At 39.8% G+C, this 20,042-nt stretch overlaps 1 protein-coding gene across 2 annotated transcripts in view; it reads left to right on the top strand.

The window, feature by feature from the left end:
• Positions 1 to 13,648, top strand: part of LOC139465633 (protein PALS2-like) — a 34,041-nt gene extending 20,393 nt beyond the window's left edge. For both annotated transcript variants that reach the window (XM_071247335.1, XM_071247336.1), the window contains exons 10-15: positions 216 to 275; positions 1,217 to 1,378; positions 2,068 to 2,270; positions 3,780 to 3,899; positions 5,983 to 6,018; positions 7,708 to 13,648. In XM_071247335.1, coding sequence (XP_071103436.1) covers positions 216 to 275; positions 1,217 to 1,378; positions 2,068 to 2,270; positions 3,780 to 3,899; positions 5,983 to 6,018; positions 7,708 to 7,884 — 758 coding nt within the window. In that variant the 3' untranslated portion in view covers positions 7,885 to 13,648. The remainder of the gene's footprint in view (positions 1 to 215; positions 276 to 1,216; positions 1,379 to 2,067; positions 2,271 to 3,779; positions 3,900 to 5,982; positions 6,019 to 7,707) is intronic.
• Positions 13,649 to 20,042: the final 6,394 nt, after the last annotated feature.

Below are 20,042 nucleotides of genomic sequence, written 5' to 3'. Positions count from 1 at the left end.
TCACTGGATTGTCTGGTCCAGACTCGAGTATTTCGGGACCACTGTCATATAGCTGGAATACTGCTGAGTGTGGTGTTAAACAACAAACAAACAAAACAAATCAAACTGTTGGACATTATTAGCTCTAGATATTTAAAGAAAAAGAAATGACAGTATATGTGAAACCTGGTGCCTATGCCCACTGCAGTCTGTGACTATGATCTGTGTGTTGGCAGTGTGCGGTCTGACAAGGAAGAAGAAGAAGAAGTACAAGTACAGTAGCAAAGCCAGTAAAGGTAACTTTTAACATAGTACTCTGTCAGCTGCCATCATACTTTACATTAATGTTTCTAATAAGAACAAACACGGGGTTTTATGTGTCGCACAAGTGTTGAGATAGGATACAGAAAAGGAATTGACTGCAACTAATGGAGGCACCGTAATAGTCATTGTACCAACAGCGCATGAAGAGCAGTTATGGATGTCTGTCATTTCATCCATCAATTATGTCCACTGTCCACATGATCATTGATTCATTCCAGGCTCTAAAGTAATTATCAAAGTATACTATAACGTTTCATTACTTACTTTAAAAGTAATTATTGCTGGTCCCCTGGACCCCTACTTTTGTATGTCAACACTCTCTGTACTTGATGGCTGAGGATTTCACTTGAATGTGATGAATGTAATATCATGATCCTTCTACCACAACCACCTGTATATGGTTTTTAACCATGCACTCTAGCTTCACCAAACTTGCTACACCCATTAACCACAATGAGTACTTGTGCCTTTTGCTAGTTGGTAGATTCTGAACTTTTTATTTTTGCCGTTTCCATGGAAACATTAGAAACTTAAACTTTTAGGGTGGGTGTTTTGTACGGCCCATATCTTTTTAACTATGCATCCTAGCTTCATCAAGCTTTCTACACACACATTAACCACAATGAGTATTTGTGCCTTTTGCTAGTTTGGAGATTCTGAATTTTTATATTTTTGCCGTTTCCATGGAATCATGGTGAAACATAAATTTTGGGTAGAGTTTTTGTACGATCCATGTTTACAATATTATGTATCCTAGCTTCAGCAAACTTGCTACATTAACCACTATGATTGTTTTTTTTATCTTTTATAAGATTCTGAAAGTTTTCTCTTTTGCTGTTTTCATGGAAACATGATGGAATTTAGAAATTTTGATGACTGGTTTTGTATCTTCTTTCTTGTTTGTGTATTTCAGAGTTTGACAAGTGCGACCTTATGATCTATGAGGAAGTGGTTCGAATGGCACCATTCAAACGTCGGATCCTTGTGCTAGTTGGAGCACATGGGGTGGGTCGTCGCTCGCTCAAAGAACGCCTCATCAGGGATGATCCAAAGAGATTTGGTGCCGTCATGCCGCGTAAGTTCACACATATATAACAATGGGCGATTCTTTCTGAGTGAAATCCAAGTCTTCATTAAGAGTCCGAATGAGCCACCACTGTAGCCAAACAGCCTGGAAAAGTCAAGCATTGGTCAGGGGCAGGGGGTTGTATCCTTGAGGTTAAAGTGTCGGCTCATTATGCCGAAGACCTGGTTTGATTCCCCACATGGGTACAAGGTGTGAAGCCCATTTTCCGGTGTCTCCAACCATGATTTTGCCGGAGTATTGCTCAAATTTGTGTAAAACTATACTCACTCACTTGCACAGGACCCATATAAATCCAGGGTAGACTAGGTCTTCATCAACCCATGCTTGCTGTAAAAGGCGAGTAACGGGATCGGGTGGTCAGGCTCGCTGACTGGTTGATGCATGTCATTGTCGCTGTGCATGTCATTGTGATATTAATCGCTGGATCGTCTGGTCCAGACTTGATTAAAAAATTTACAGACTGTCATATAGCTGGAATATTGCTGAGTGCAGCTTTAAACAACAAACAAACACTTGCACAGTAATATTCAAAGTTATAGGTTCATTTAAGATTTTGTTAATTTGATCACATTCTAAGATCTTAAGCTTACTGTATAACTTCCAGTGCTGAGTTAATTTGTCCAACTTGTAAACTGGTGTGGAGTGATCTTTCAATCTTGACAATCTCGGATTTGCAGACACATCTCGCGCTCCAAGAGAAGGAGAAGAAAATGGAAAAGGATACTATTTCATTGACAGAGAGACAATGGATGCTGACATCAATGATGCCAAGTATATTGAATATGGAGAATTCAATGGCAACATTTATGGAACTAAGATAGAGTCCATCTATGATGTTATCCGCAGTGGAAAGATGTGTGTGCTCGATGTCAACCCAACAGTAAGTGTAACGAGCTCATCTCGTCATATACAATACCATTGCCTGCCGACTGTCTTGCCAGCCATAATCCATCATCCTGTTCTCACATTTTGGTAGTCACTCCTATGGGTTTGATAATCTGTCACCAGATAACAGGAAAAAGTATCTGTGCCTCACATGAAGTGGTGTAAATGTTATGTTATTGAAAATAGCAACATAATATTTGGTCATTTGTCTGATCAATGGCTTATCACAACAAATTTATTGACAAAACCATACTTTGTAACAGGAGACAGTGATACTACCTAAAAGAGGGGCAGTGTAAGAACTCAATTAACATTGTCAATACTGGTTGTGACCACCATTTGCGCATTTGAGACACCATCGAATTGAAAACAACCTGGGGAATGTTCCAAATGTCAACCAAAGATTGTCCCAACTGAGCTCGTGTTATCGGCTGGTTCTGTTCCTGTCGTAGGCGTCAGTCCCTCTCATCCCAGACATGTTCTATAGGGTAGAGGTCTGCAGAGACAGCCAGCCATGGCAGCACAACAATGTTATGTAGTGATAACACCCCATTGTGTGCTGTTCACATTCAAAATCATGTGTGTGATTATCATGCTGTCAACAAGCACACAAACATCCAAATTGTGTTCCATGAGTGATAATGAACTTGCAAGTTGTGAATCATGACCTCAAAGTCCAGATGTCTTCATGAATATGTATTGAAAGATTCATTATTTGATTTCAAAATAAACATATTTTTATTGAAGTTAGTAGAAGTACAGTTACTTTTTCCGTTAGTATATATACATGATATATAGACCGAAATTTTGACCTAATTAAATGCTTGCATTGCCACCATGGATAGAAAGTCGGAAAGTCAACCAAATCAATTATGAGGCCTAAGTTTACTTGAAGTAAGTTTCTGAACAAGTTTGACAGACATTTAAATATTGGTGGATTGAGCCAAATTGCATGTCAATGACCATAATGCCTAAAATGACATGGGACTTGTTTCTTAACTATATCAATATAGATTAATGTTTTAGTTAATACAATTTCCATATGAACCAGTAACACATAGAATAGACATGGTAAGTAAACATTGGCACATCTAGCAAAATACCCAGGTTTGATTTCCACATGGTTCAGTGTGTGAAGAATCCACACACATGTCTAGAAAGGTTTTCTGTTCAATCTTTCACCTGCTGCTCCCGGTGAGATCAGAGTAAATCAAGTGTGCCTAATGTTCATCCAGAAGGAACTGACTGTAACAGGTGTTGGGTGTCTACAATGATTAATGTGTACAGTTCAGTGACAATGAAAACTTGGTAAGATAAACTGATAAGAAGACTCCTCGCTCTGGCTGTGACCAGTCATTGTGACCGGGTTGATGTTCACGTTTGCAACCATTGATCAATGTTTTGTCTCTGATCATGTGGTGGTGTATTTCATGCAAGGCAATGGCCAGTTACTATTGTGAGTTTAATTTATGCAACCCTGCTTATAATCTTCAAATCCTTCCAGTCTCTCAAAGTGCTGAAGTCACCGGAGTTCACATCTTACATCGTGTTCATTGCTGCCCCTAGCGTGGAGGCCCTCAAGGTCATGTATGAAGATGGCAGGAAGCTCTTAAGGGGCACTAAGGTAACAACAGGCCCTCCCCAATCTCTTCCCCTGTCCCTTCACACTGGCCCACCCTAGAACCTCCCCAGACCCCTCCCCTTTCCCTTCCACTTGCCCACCCTAGACCCTCGAGTCCCCAGACCCCCTTCCCTTTCCCTTCCACTGGCCTACCCTAGACCCTGCACACACCTCCCCTTTTCCCATCTACTGGACCTAACTAGACTACTCCCCTGTCCCTAGACCATTCCACTGTCACTCCTCTGGCCCTCTCTAGACCATTCCACTGGCCCTCCACTGGCCCACCCTAGACCCTCCCCAGACCCCTTCCCTTTCCCTTCCACTGGCCCACCCTAGACCCTGCCCACACCCCTCCCCTTTTCCCATCCACTGGACCTAACTAGACCACTCCCCTGTCCCTCGACTGGCTCTCCCTAGACCATTCCACTGTCCCTCCACACTGGCCCACCCTAGACCATTCCACTGTCTCTCCACTGGCCTCCCTAGACCATTCCACTGTCCCTCCACTGGCCCTCCCTAGACCATTCCACTGTCTCTCCACTGGCCTCCCTAGACCACTACCCTGGCCCTCCCTAGACCATTACCTTGGCCCTCCCTAGACTATTCCACTGTCCCTCCCTAGACCATTCGACTGGCCCCCCCTAGACCACTCCCCTATCCCATCCACTGGCCCACCCTAGACCCTGCCCACACCCCTCCCCTTTCCCATCCACTGGACATAATTAGACTACTCCCTATCCCTCCCCTGGCTCTCCCTAGACCACTCCCCTGTCCCTCCACTGACCCTCCCTAGACCACCCTCCTATCCCTCTATTGGTCCTCCCCAGACCAATCCCCTGTCCCTCCACTGAACCTCCCTAGACCACTCTCCTATCCCTCTATTGGTCCTCCCCAGACCACTCCCTTGTCCATTTAACTGGTCCTCCCTAGACCACTCCCCTGTCCCTCCCTAGACCACTCCCCTGCCCCTCCACTGTCCCTCCCTGGACCACTCCCCTTTCCCTCCACTGGCCCTCCCAAGACCATTCCACTGGCCCTCCCTAGACTTCCACTGTCCATTCACTGGCCCTCTCTAGACCATTCCACTGTCCATCCACTGGCTCTCCCTAGATCATTCCACTGTCCATCCACTGGCCCTCTCTAGACCATTCCACTGGCCCTCCCTAGACCACTCCCCTGCCCCTCCACTGGCCCTCCCTGGACCACTCCCCTTTCCCTCCACTGGCCCTCCCGAAACCATTCCACTGGCCCTCCCTAGACTATTCCACCCACCCTCCACTGGCCCTCTCTAGACCATTCCACCCACCCTCCACTGGCCCTCCCTAGACTATTCCACTGTCCCTCCACTGGCCCTCTCTAGACCATTCCACCCACCCTCCACTGGCCCTCTCTAGACCATTCCACCCACCCTCCACTGGCCCTCCCTAGACTATTCCACCCACCCTCCACTGGCCCTCTCTAGACCATTCCACCCACCCTCCACTGGCCCTCCCTAGACTATTCCACCCACCCTCCACTGGCCCTCTCTAGACTATTCCACCCACCCTCCACTGGCCCTCTCTAGACCATTCCACCCACCCTCCACTGGCCCTCTCTAGACTATTCCACTGTCCCTCCACTGGCCCTCTCTAGACCATTCCACTGTCCATCCACTGGCTCTCCCTAGATCATTACACTGTCCATCCACTGGCCCTCCCTAGACCACTCCCCTATCCCATCCACTGGCCCTCTCTAGACCCTCCCCTTTTCCTTCCATTGTCCCTTTAGATCCCTACCCTGGACCCCCTTCCCTTCCCCTCCCCTCCCTGGCAATCACCCCTATTCCCTACACTGCCTCTCCAGAGACCTTTCCACCCACCCTCCATGGCCGTCCTAAGATCCCTTCCATCAACCCTTCTCAGAATCACCCCCCTGGCTCAATCCCTGACTGTGCCGTAAACTTGTAACTGTAACTGGGTCAAAGGGGCATAACTCTTCCCAGTCTTATGCTCAGTGCCTTCACTCTTAATTAGTACCACTTCTGTTACATTCAGTATGTGGTTTAGTTTTATGGGCTTTCAAGACATTCGCAATATGTATGTTGCAGGACAAAAGAGGAGTCAACATGGTGGAACTGAGATCGGTAAGATTCATTTATTGCTAGATGTCATAAGGTCAAATCAGAGTTATGTTTACTGCTAATCCACAAATATGCTGGAGTTACTTTGCAGAAAATTTGTTTTGTTTGTAAGCCGTGGGACGCTTATAACCCCTTCCTTATGTTATTACTCCTCTGTTTTTCATGAAGTAGCAAAATTAGCCCCCAATACCCACGCTTTTCATTAAAGTACACGAGTGAGGTTTGGGTGGTTACAATACCGTATTTACTTAGGTATAAGTAACAGCAACATACCTGTGCAGAGGGTGTGTGCATTATACATGCTACAGTCAATGTCTAAATTCAGTCAATGTGAGAAATGACTGCAATTTTCATTTCGGCAATTTACAGACATCAATTGTCTTTTTACAATAATTTCTTTATCAGATTAACTAAAAGTTATTTAGAGCAAATGCAGGTTTGCTTGGCATGTATTAATGTAAGCAGAGTTAGCTCACCTTGGGGGCTCGCGTGTCTTCGGAGGCTCACTCGGGGTTCGCGCTCGCTTCGAGGGTTGCCAATAAATGTCAAGTGTTTACCTGTGTCCTGTCAATGTGTGACAAGTGTATAGTTCCTCCTAACCTAACTGGCGTAGAAGTTCAAAAGGGCTTAAAAACACCTCAATAGACCAGGATTAGAAGCCATAAAATATAAAAAAGATATACATTGACTTTCGCATCTTTAAGTCTCATTGCTAGTCTTAAAATATAGATCTGTGATAATCAAATTGTTTTACTGTCCTGATGGCAGGTTTTATCTTCCAACAGTATGTGTTATTATTGTATAACTTGATTTAGTTACAATATGGCTGAAATATTGCAGATGTGACTATAAATCTTAACACGCGTTCAATCTTATCATTTTCAGTCACAGGGTGATGAAATAGAACATAAGAATGTTTGGAATGCATTGTCATAAAAAGAACAAATATTGTAGAAGGATTGAAATATTTTGTCCTTTTGTAAATTGCCTAAGTGAAAACTTCAGTCATTTTACACGTTGACTGTAACAAACAAGCCAACTATGAGTTTCAATGGGCATATGATGGTCTGTGACTCAGATGGTTGCATGCTCATTGTACCCTTATGGCTGGACCATTGCTTGTACTTGCAGTCACTGGTTTGCCAGGAAATATGTACAGGCTGCTGTGATATGACTGGATCATTGCTGCTTGCAGTCACTGGTTTGCCAGGAAATATGTACAGGCTGCTGTGATATGGCTGGACCATTGCTATACTTGCAGTCACTGGTTTGCCAGGAAATATGTACAGGCTGCTGTGATATGGCTGGAACATTGCTGCTTGCAGTCACTGGTTTGCCAGGAAGTATATACAGGCTGCTGTGATATGGCTGGAACATTGCTGCTTGCAGACGCTGGGTTGCCAGGAAATATGTACAGGCTGCTGTGATATGGCTGGACCATTGCTGCTTGCAGTCACTGGTTTGCCAGGAAATATGTACAGGCTGCTGTGATATGGCTGGACCATTGCTGCTTGCAGTCACTGGTTTGCCAGGAAATGTGTACAGGCTGCTGTGATATGGCTGGAACATTGCTATTCTTGCAGTCACTGGTTTGCCAGGAAATATGTACAGGCTGCTGTGATATGGCTGGACCATTGCTGCTTGCAGCAGTAAGCAACATGCACTGACTGATTCCTTGTTTCATGTTTCCAGGAGGAAGATTTTATCCGTACAGTGCAAGAGAGTGCTCAGATCGAGCAGGTGTACAAGGCATATTTTGATGAAACCATTGTGAATGACAGCTTTGAAGAAACGTTCCGATCCATACGCAAGTTACTGGGAGACATGGAGGTCCTCCAGCAGTGGGTTCCAGTCAACTGGGTCTACTGAGACATCGTCAGAGAAACATTGCCTGGTATGCTGACATCGTCAGAGAGACAGGGATTGCGTTTGGAACATGGTAAACTGAGGCAGAGCTTTGTCTATATGTCAGGATAGCTCAAGATGTATGACAATGTTGCTGGCGGTGTAGTAAGTCAACCCTTTGTGGGTAGTTCCATTCGTCAGCCATGTTTGATGCCATGAATAGTGCTGTTGCAGTTAAGAATACCACCATGGCACATGTTTTTTATCATGTAGCGTCACCGTCACCAAAGCCTCACCTAAAATGAGAATTGGAATTACTTAAATCAGGTCATAGGAACAGAAACATGTCTGATTTCATTAAACAATGAAATGCAATAGGGCTAGACGTTAACCAGTATATTGAGGTTTATCAGGCATTATTTGTCCTGGATATTCATTGTATGCAGATATAGTTGCATCACTAAACATCATGCACCAACAGCTGTAAGGCTGACTTTCACTATCATTGCTGTCCTATTACATAGAGATGAACAATTAATACAGGTTACAGGGCTGATGTTATTATTGATGGGGCCCCATTTAGTTTCATCTTGAACTGTGGTGCTGAATTAGGTGAGCTAGAAGATTCGTTGGTGTTGTGCCATTACAAGTCCCAGATATGTGTTGTTGACCCAATTGTCATTAAAATGGAAATCATGAAATTGAAATGCATATCAAGGCAGCCGAATGTGCATATAACCATGGTAACACAAATTTAATGAGAAGCATTCCCTAGAAGTCACAAAAATCAACTTGGTGAAGGTGGTCTGAATGGCATTCTAAGAACAAAAAATATGTGTGGATCGTTTTGCTATTCATGCGAAGACTACAGAATACTTTATTTTGACTGTGGCCAGTGTTGTTGGAAGAGGATGGATGTTGAAATAGAATCCTTATACAGGGACATTCACTTTCCCTTTATAGTTTGGTCATGTGATGATCACTTAAGAATCTAATTCCTATAGTTTTTCCTGTCACACCTTTTTTAGAATAAATCATTCAGAATATTCCATGTCTCCAATGCTGAAATACATGTTATTGGAAAGACAACTTGATCAAAATAAGGCTTGTTAACAGCAGTAGACATTAACAAATAAAACCAGAAAATGTACTAGCTGTCAGGATCCTGTACCATTAGACTGACTGATGGTGCCAAGTTCTGTTACTGGTCAAAGCCTTGTCTGTTGCTTTGATTGCCAGTCAGGACTGTTAAATATGGTTTCCTTAAATACCTGGTAATGGTATAGCTCTCTTCAGAATGCATATTATATCATTATCACCTGTCATTCAGTTTTGAATCCTTCTTGAATATGTTGTCTTAATTGTCCTGGTTGTTTCTCTGCAATGAAACCAAATGTCAAAAGTTACAAGGACAGGAAACATGGATTATCGATATGTATCACTTGATATCGAGTTGGGTTGACACGTTGATATGTTGATATTTCAGTTAACATGTTGAAAATGTATGTAACATGTTGAAAATTCATTTAACACATTGACACTTGAGTTAAAATGGTGATTTATCATTTAGAGTTCATATTTCTGTTAAGATAGCTAAGTCAAGACAGCTTTAAAAAACAAAGAAAAAAATATGGATGATCCTTTTCTGTATGCAACACACTGAACATATCCTGAAAGTATGCTTTGAAGTGGTGGTTTGAAACTGACCCCGTAACCATGGAAACTAGAAGCAGAAACACTGAAGTTATTTTAGTGTTGTTATCATTTACCTTCTTGCCATTTTTGTATAAACATTTGTTGTAGACCTTTTGATATATTTGTGTAAAGTAGTTGTTTGAAAAGGACATGCTTTCTAATGAGATTTTGTTGGTTACTTAAAGTGATTGTGTTGTAGAGCTCCATTTTCTTCGATGGAAATAAGATTTCCAATTTAAGTCTTATTCTTCTTTCTTGGTATTGAAATATTTTCATTTACTTAAAGCAATAAACAGTTCTTCAACCCTGTCAGTTACAACCAACCATGTACTCCTGCTTATATATTTGTATGCACTTGTACGAAGGAGGAACATACATAGAGAATCATCAGGAAAGATGGGAGTGAAAAGTTCAATGAAATTTAACCTTTTTTGTGTAAACTTTCCTATGCTTTACACACACACTAACACCAACACACAGGAATTATTTGTTTGATTCCTCAGTAATCCTTCTAATGTTGCTTTTTGTTCATTTTGATTTGTGTAGCAAATTACTTAAAGATATCTGTATAGTCCCTATAGCAGTCAAGAGTTACCTCCCTTACTCTGCAAGAAAATCTGGACGATCAGGAATACTTCTCATTGCTTAGTGTTAGCAATTCTGTATTTGTTTTTCTATTCATTAAATTTACTGTTGCGGTCATTTCAAACAGTTTATTGATTAACATTGAATGGTATGGTATAATTGATTAGGTTTGTGTGCAAGTGGATTCTGAATAATTTGTTTTGTTGTATTGTTTGGAAAAAAATAAATATGTCATGTTTGAGTGCAGCTGAGAGATGTAATAAAAAAATAGGAATATATTATCAGATACTAATTGATAACAAGGTTATTATTTTGAAAATGATGTGACAAGGTTATATTTTTATTTCACTTAAAGGGCATTAACGAGAAGCTGTAACTGAGGGAAGTTGAAGTAAGAAACTTTTAATGAAACAAAAGTCTTTTTTCTATATAATATTCTGCTTAACAAGAAAATATGTCCGTGCCTAATTGAATAATGTGTAATTGTTTTATTTTATGACTTTATCAATTCCTCAACTGTTCTTAGTAACAGATTTGTGTAATCAGCAATATTTCATGTGGGGTCCTTATACATGTACCTCCGTTGTTGTTATTGTTGTACAGATATATCATTGTCCTACTTCATAGTCACTGCTGTCACATGTTAATCATTCCAAATGCTTGTTGTGTAATATTACCGCGAACACAGTATATGCTGGTCTACTTCATTCCAATGGCCTTGGGTGTAACAGTTACATGCAAAATGAAAAACTTTGTAAAGTGTTCCGCCAGGTATAACAGTCTTTCATTAATATGCAGTTGTTACTGATGCAGTATGAAGAGAGAGTTTTGTTTACTGTTAACTGGTTGAAGCTTAGGAGTTGAATGTAATGATGCCGATTGCACCAGAGATGGATCTGTACATAGTGTGTGACAGCGTGTATTTGCATTCCCCTGCACACATTAGGTCCAGGCAGTTCTACTCCTGCCTCTTTGTGATTTGTTTAATATAGTATGCTCAATATAATACATTTATATTTCTTTTCACACATTTATCCTGACAAATCATAGTTTGAATAAAAGTTGGTGCATTAGTAGAATGTGGTATTCTAATTATCATATATAGTGGTGATTATTGTTTTGAAATTTCACTGCTGTAGAGCTGATTAATGGTTGCCAAGCTAGGAAGTCCAAACTTTAGAAGAGCACTGCTCGGGCACTAACACTGGTCCACTGGTCCCAGTCTAGTATATTTGCTTAAGGACCAGTAAAATGAAATGGTCCGATGGTCGAGTGTTGTTTTGGGGAAGAACAAAGTAATTTAAGTTTGTATGACTTTTGAAATCAGCAATAGATCAAGTCTAATCTCTAAGCACCATTGTGACTGGTAGAGGTCCAACAGGAACAGTAAATTCTTTTCTGGTGCTAGTCCTTTGGAAGACTGACAAGTGTCAAGGGCTGGGAGAGTGTTCTGGTGATGTTGTAACACCCACAGAAGATATTTGACCCTTGACCCTTCCTGTGTACAAGGTAGGTCAGTGCAGTTGGTAAAAAGTATGTGCATCCACTGTGTGTAGACTTGTCAATAGTGCCTTGCACCCTTTTAATAAGATAACCTGACAAGATTGACAACACAGCACTTTAACATGCCTGTTGGTCTTGGCATCTAAAGCTGTATGCACACTGAAAATAATTTTGTGTGCTTATAACCTTTTTATTCTGACAAGATACTATATTTGAAATTAGGTTAAATTTTGACACCAGGTGACTATTTAATGTATTTTCCATTTGGGAGGACAACATGATTAACATGCTTATTAGGCAGCAGTTTGAATTATTTCATTGATAGAATATACCTTAGAATCAAAATGTAAATTATTTGTGATCACTTCTAAAGCATTCCTTATGTATTTGTACATACTCAAATAATTATGTCATAAGCCAATGTGAACTTTGAACTTATTGACCTCTGTACTCTGACCTATGCACCAGATAACACAAGTGTGCCGTGACATTATTTTTATGAAGAGTATATTTTGAAAATGAGATGTGATATATTGAAATTTATCTTACAAAGATTGTAAATTGTGTAATTTATGCATTCTGCTAACTCCCTCCAGATTATCAGTGCCTGATTCTAGTTTTCTAAAACCTGAATAAGAAATATTCTTATTTCATGTGTTACTGTACACATTGAGTATGTGTTGGCATTTTGTTAAGAACTGTTAGATGATTATCCTGACTGACCTAGGATGTTATCATGGCTATACTTGTAAAAGTTATTTTATGCGCTTTGGAGAATTACTTTCACTTTCAATATTTCTACGATTTCTTCATATTTTTTGTAATTCATTTGGGGTTTTATCTGTTTTCTAAAGTGATTGTACAGTACTTTTCTACTTTATATCTGTAGTCATATTTGGTATGAGATTTTAGAAAATTGCATAGTACAGTATTTAGTTTGGAAGTCTTCCACTAGAGTAAAATACACTAAGGATATTTCATGGTTGAAAAAAGTGACTTCAGTATCTGTTTTTTAAAAGGTGACTAATCTATCGACATAGGTTGAAACATCAGTAATAGCATGCCCATGCTTTTTCTTTGGGGAAGTTGTTTGATGTCATAAGTTGATGTAACCAAGGATCATTTTGAACATACCTTGATGTCCTCAGCTATAATGAATGGTTGAATATGCTTCAGTTAAATAACACCATAGCTTTAACTTGGTTACAATACACGTGAAGGATAGATTGCAAATAAGTGTATTGTAATCTACCCAGCAGTTAATGAAAGTCGCCTCTTTGCTGTGATCTGACAAGAACGACTAAGATGTACCATGTATATTATCAGACATTTTATGTACTTCTTAAATTGTATCACATCACAACTTATTTTGAATAGTAATGAAGATGTAACTAATACAGATCTTGTTATTGAGCAATATTCACTCACTTCTCACTGAATCTGGTCAATGATTCCATTGATTAGCTGGCACAAGGCTTCAGACTCTTCTTTCCTTCTGAGAAGATGGTTGTTGATATACCTATTGTAAAACAAGATGTCACCTCATTCACTAGTAACATAGTAACATGCAAAACTCTTTCTTTTCGTCTGAAAATTTAAAAAAAATTGTTCCATAATATATTTGACATGCGCAAGGTTTAACCTTAAGGTTTCAGCATCAAGACTTGCTAGAATCTTGTCATCTTGATGTTGTATTTACCACACATCTAAACTAAAAAATAATTTCTCTTTTGTAAAAACAATTAACCAGTAATATTTAAAAAGATAATTCAGTGGTGAGACTGAATCACTTACTGTCATGACTTACGTTAAAACAGTTTTTTTGACTGTTGATGTTCCATAGCTTCATAAAACATATACTTATATATGTAATTAGATTAAGTGCAAAAGAATAAAAGGTTAATGATATACATCCAGTTTAGTGTGTGTTCATTGTTCAGCCTTATCACTTATTTGGCATGTGATGTAAACTATATACTTTTAACACTAAAATGTATACTATTTTCAATAAACTTTATGTGTCATTGTTTGTTTATGTTTGTGTCATTTGTATAATTGTGATTAGTTAACCAAGACAGCTAAAAAATATAAGGCCACGCCTACTAATGGGCCATTGTTTCCTGATCAACTGATAATAGAAAGGGCGGGGCTTGTGTCCCATTAGTGCGCTGAATGATGTAGGTCACCGAGTTCGTGTTGTCCCTAGTTTTATTATGATAATGCATAAATAAGCAGTATGTGAAGTTATTATTGTTGATGTAGTTATTTATGAGAATTGACTTCTATATGTATTTGTGTTTAAGGTGATATATACCTAACATCAGGCGTGCATACTGTGCACATTCGCGGATTTACGAGAAAGTGTGCTCACCGTTCTTCGCGTTTATACCTCCATAGTGACGTCATTCTTAAATAATCTGAAAAAAGGGTACAACTTTTCAGTTCTGTTCCCAGCAATGACGACGCTAAACATTTTTATATAGAATTCCGATATGCCATTTTTATATGTCTCCAATTAATGAAAAAGCTATTATTTGTTTCCCTTTATCACAGTCATTTCAGCTATAAATTGTTCATGCATCGCTCTGATCTGTTGCCTGAATGTTTACACAAGGCATCAACATGGATTTGTTTGCACTTCCAAATAAAATAGAAGCGACACGACCCTTTCCATATTCATAAGAAATTGAATCCAAAAGAATGACAAACTCTCGAATATCTAAAAGCTTAGATGTTACATGTCAACTCCTGTATATAATTTACAAAACCTAAATACTTTGAAGTAAATTTGTTTTACTCGTTAATGTCACCCTTATTTGATGAAACAGATATATAAATTGCTGGTTTGATACAGTATGTGGTGACAGATGGACCAGAAGTTATTGAATCAACCCAAGACTGCACTTTATACTTATACTGACACATGACAGCTGTCTGGTTTGATCAAACTAAACTGTCTTCTTCTTTGAAACACTACGGAATTACAACATTTTTTATTGAACATCAAAGGCTGCATGGATCTTGGTTAAGGAAGTATCCCTGTTGATAACTACCAGAATTCACTGCGGCCCCAGGTTATTGGAAGTCAATGTGTTTGAATTATGTGTCATACGTTAAACCACACTGGAGTAAAAATCCTTGTCAGATCCTGGGGATTTTCTGTATTGCAGGAACAGTAGGCACAGCACTCTATGTATTGGCTAAGGCAACCGAGCCTCCAGAATGGCTATTGCGCATGGATAATACTGGACGGGATGACCACCACGAAAGGCCAACTGACCTCAGCGAAGTGACTGATCGTGTCTGAGGACGTAGTTGGTGCTCACACCACCTACCACTTGCTTATATGGTTTATTCTTTATAAGTAACTGGCCACTGGGTTTTTTTGTTTAACGCCGCACTCGGCAATATTCTAGCTATATGACAGCGATCTGTAAATTATCTAGTGTGGACCAGATATAGACAAATGGTAACGTCATGACATGCATCAACCGAGTCAGTGAGCCTGACCACCCGATCCCGTTAGTCGCCTCTTACGACAAGCATGGGATGCTGAAGACCAATTTCTCACCGGGACCTTCACATTGGTCAAATACACACGCAAGAAACCTATGATCTTGGTTTCGAATCCCACGTTCGTCCTGATGATGTTTCTTGGTTTATCGGCACCATGTCCAGTCTGGTTGGTTTCAAGTGTTAAGTCTAAGGTCTGCAATACAGTTAAGCTGATCCCTTGTTATCACCGAAATACTGTTCACATCACTCACTCATGTTCAATTGCCGATGGCAGACTGACGTAAGTCGGTGAGTGAGTAAGCTTGTACACCGGTTTCAGCACTCTTCAAAAAACATCACGGCGGAGAGCACCAATAGTGGAATCACACATTGTAACCATGTGGGAAGCTGAACCCTATTTACACATATCAAAGCAGGGGCAACTCACAGACAGTTAAGAAAAGTGTTCTTGTTTGCCTGTTTCAATATGATTATCAAGACAAGGTTGTTAAACTTTTCAGGCGCTTGTATTCTATGAATATTGTCAATGGTTCGAAATAGGTTAGAGACTTCCATTGTAGGTGTCACATTTGTTTAGGAGCAATGATTATCGCTGGCATGTATCCAAATGGCTAAGGCCTATTAACATAGATAATTTCGAGACACAAGGGAAATCTTCCGTGAAAACTCTTTGGGAAAGTGTTTTACTCTCTGGGCCAATTTCTGCACTTTTCTCATCTACAACAAAGGGGAACTGCTGTAAAAACGGTAGACAATTTCCATAGATTTTGTTTATCGTATTCTTTTAAAAAAACACACAACAACATCTGCTTTTATTTCCGTTGCTACAATTTCCATTTATGCAACATCTAATAACTTAATTTGTCAAAATGTTTATTTGCTTCAATTTTCAAAGCCAAGTGTTTTTTTACCAAACGATTTTCACTCACTATAAATGCTAATTCTTGTGCACTGTCATAACGTTATGTGATTATAACACAATGACCGACACCCATATAAATATCAGCTTTGTCTTCAAAGACAAATACATCTATAACTAGTTTCTTTTCAAAAGAAATTATTTATGAACCGTATGTTAAAAACTAGCAGTTATTGTCGGGCTAATGTCAACACCCACTTAATAGCATGGCCGTCTCCTTTATTGTAATGACTGGTATTAGCATTAGAGAATTATATCTTTTTATCATAGTGTAATAAATACAATATAGCCAACGAAATTTGAGCATAGGGAATTCAAGCAAAGATCATATGCAGCTAATTGAGTCTAAAACGGAGTCCGAGAGGACAATTTGTCGAAATAATCGCCATTATGCCCTGATGGAAATTGTCCGTATTGGGTTTTGTTCTTTTCAAAGGAAGACAACTAGAAAATACATATTCAACTGGGAAAACAAAACGAAGTGGTCAAAAGTAGGATTGACGTTAAAAAAGTCGGTCGGCATTAGTTGCTAGTCATGTCGTCATTTGGGGATAGCTGCTGTCAAGTGTTACGACGTCTAAAGTAGACTAAAACAGGGATATATCTCAGGCGAAGATGGAAAAAGGACATGTGTTAACGATTACAAATTACAACTATCGCCATTGCACACTGCGAACTTTCTTTGAAGTTTTTATATATCGGCTTATGATAACCAAAACCACCATCTGCTCCATCTTTGTTTTTGTCTGTAAGAGGAAACCTTATCGCTGAAGCTGTTTTATTTCACTTGATCTTATATCGCGGGTTCCTTCTTCATCCATTATCGAAAATATATCCTCAAAAAGTACACGACATTTTACATAATCATCTAAATGTGGAAATGCAATTAAAGGTTACCGCTCCGCCAATTTTGCAGATGTCTGTATTCAGTTTGAGAGTTTGAGTATCGGTGGTATAGTAAGTACAAGCAGTTTAACGCCGCTGTCACAGAATATTCCAACTATATCACGGAGAACAAATAATCGAGTCTGGACCAGACAAACCAGTTTCCGAAACTAAAGCAGGAACAATTTCACAAGCCTTCGGGTTACAATGGCAACCGAGCCTTCTTTTTTTCAACAGTCTAAAGCATAATTATTTTTGTAAGTATTTTCGGGGAGAATTTAAAATCCCAGCTCATGTTGTTGGGCGATTAGTAACCATGAATCTTGGGTTCACTACTATCAACCAGAGACTAAACAACGGTGTGGAAACATCTAACGTCTACGATGACGACGAAGGCAAAGTCTGTTTCATCAGCTGGCAAGGTGATAGCTGCTGTTTTATGTGATTCCAAAGGAATCCTACACGCGGACTACCTACCGAAAGGCCAGACCGTTAGTGTTTGTTTGTTTGTTTGTTGTTTAACGCCGCACTCAGCAATATTCCAGCTATGTGACGGCGGTCTGTAAATAATCGCATCTGGACCAGACAATCCAGTGACTGACATCATGACCGTCGGTCTACGCAATCGGGATACGATGACATGCATCAACCAAGTCAGCAAGCCTGACCACCCGATCTCGTTAGTCGTCTCTTACAGCAAGCATGGGTTGCTATTCTACCCCGGACCTTCACGGGTCCCAGTCCACTAATGACCAATATTGAGCTAATTTGCTTTGGCAACTGCGTAAAAATCTTAAGGCTAAACGTGGTGGAAAACTGGCGTGTTGCTCCACTAGGACAATGCGTCTGTTGACTGTGGCTTTGAATACATTGAAAATCCCTCGTATTCGGTAGATTTGCCTCGTCAGATTTTCACGTCTTCTCAAACTTGAAGAAAGAACCATCTGTTAAGCATTATGCAAATGATGGTGACGTCATTTGCACATTGGAGAACTTTTTACACATCCAGGGGGAAGCCTTGGAGACCATTATGTTGAAAAATAATTAGAAACTCCTTCAACGGAGTCCATTATGATTCGTATATAAGTGTCTAAGTGAGTGAGTTGGGTTTAACCCTGGTTTTAACAAATTTCCAGTTATATCACGGCGTGTCAGCTTAATGTGGGAGGAAAGCCCGAAGTGATGAAGGTCTCAGACGTTTACCACTTCTGTGGTACCTACAACACATGTTTGTGACATACTTTTCACAATTGGTAGTGGGTATGTAGTGGTATGGTGTGAAGATGTATTTCCTATGAGTTTAGAGAAAAGCCGGAACGGTAATATTACTACCGAAAGATAGCATTTCCATTGTATATACACACGCATGTGTGCGCGCTATATACGATCATGTAATGTGTGTGTAAATGAAATGCTATAAACATTCATGTAATGCACATGTGTATATCTGTTGTTAATTAACCTGTTTAATATTACTACTTACTACTTACTATACTAATACAATGTTACGAATGTTATATTTGGGATAAGACTTTCTTACTAACGTAAATATTCTCTTACTTTTGGGGGGTAATCACCAGCACACAAAGTCGGCGATGTAACCCACTCAGCCACCGAGGCTTCCACTAAATGAAATTCCGACAACTGGTAGTCTAGATCACGTAGTTTGTGTGCTGGCGATTAGGTGCCTCACTCTGGCAAGTGTGGGTTCGAATCCCGGACGGTTCTCTACCCCCAAAAAGTACGAGAATCTGTACTTTACTAAGAAAGTGTTATCCCAAATATAACATTTGTTACATTTGACCACTTTCTAAATGGTATTGTGTATTCATAATACGATTTTGCTTTGAAATTATTTTTGTGTCAACTGGAAGTAAATAAATGTAGGTGAATGAGACTTTTGGTGACAAAAATATTACAGTTATATGCTATTGGTGTCCGAAAGGACAGGTGGTTCTAAACAACTTCAACAAAGTAAACGGACCAATACAGGGAAAAGATGGTCGTATCGGTGGAAAGTGTTACGTGGATGTAATATTGTTTTCAACTTGGAACCATCATGTATCTTCTTATTAAAAAAAATATGAAAGAGATGATAACAAATATTTGAATAAAGTATGCAACATTAGAGTTAGAAAGATATAAAAACGTGGAAGAAATTTGAATGATTTCAATAGCTCCGCTTGAAAAGGGTCGGGCCCCTGTCAATGGAAAACGGACAAACATATATTTCGAAAACTAATGCCATTCATTCTTAGCCATTTGATGCTGAAACGTTGTGCACATTCAATTAAAACTGACCTTCAAAAGACACGAAGGCATTCGAAATGCTGTGTTGTGTAACGCCGCATTTAGAAATGGCCAAGCTGTATGACGGCAGCCTGTAAATAATCGAAGATGGATCAGACAAACCAGTGGCTGATACTGTGAGCATCTTCCTTCACCATAGAGGTACGAAGCCATCCAATCAACCACTTATCGGAGCCTGCCCATCCGACCAATTCAGTCATTCTCATTCATTGTATAGATTTTGTATTAAGTGCAATATGTGGCACTGAAACATTGTCTCTGGGATGCGAGGGCAATTAATAACTGTTAGACTAATATACATTATAACAGAGTAGTGTTGTAAACGATATTAATCAAATTTGCTTTGAGCGCCAACTTGCCGAGCCTAGCTCTCCTTTTTAAGAACACCAATGAAATAGAAAGCAACGTTCTAATGATACCATGGTGTTTAACATGGCAGCAATTGGCTGCATCCAAACAAAATTATAAACTTGCGTTGCTTTTAGAAATGTGTACACACGCACATGTACAGGCACACGCACGCGCACACACACACACACACACACACACACACACACACACACACACATACATACATACATACATATATATATTGTTTTGTACTGGTCACTTTTCTTATACAAATAACCATCTATACTATTTATCAAGTTCTCAGGTCATAGTGACCTAAATGAATTGAATGTCGAGACTTATGTAAATGTGGTTATACCACTGAAATATGGCCGATGCAATCTTAAATATTTACTAATCTTAAATATAAGTTCTTGTT

This window comes from Haliotis cracherodii, unplaced genomic scaffold, assembly GCF_022045235.1.
Source record: "Haliotis cracherodii isolate W230 unplaced genomic scaffold, xgHalCrac1.p SCAF_18, whole genome shotgun sequence".
Classification (NCBI taxonomy): Eukaryota; Metazoa; Mollusca; class Gastropoda; order Lepetellida; family Haliotidae; genus Haliotis; species Haliotis cracherodii.
Note: the sequence above shows the minus strand (reverse complement) of the source record. Positions and strands in the feature narration are given on the sequence as shown.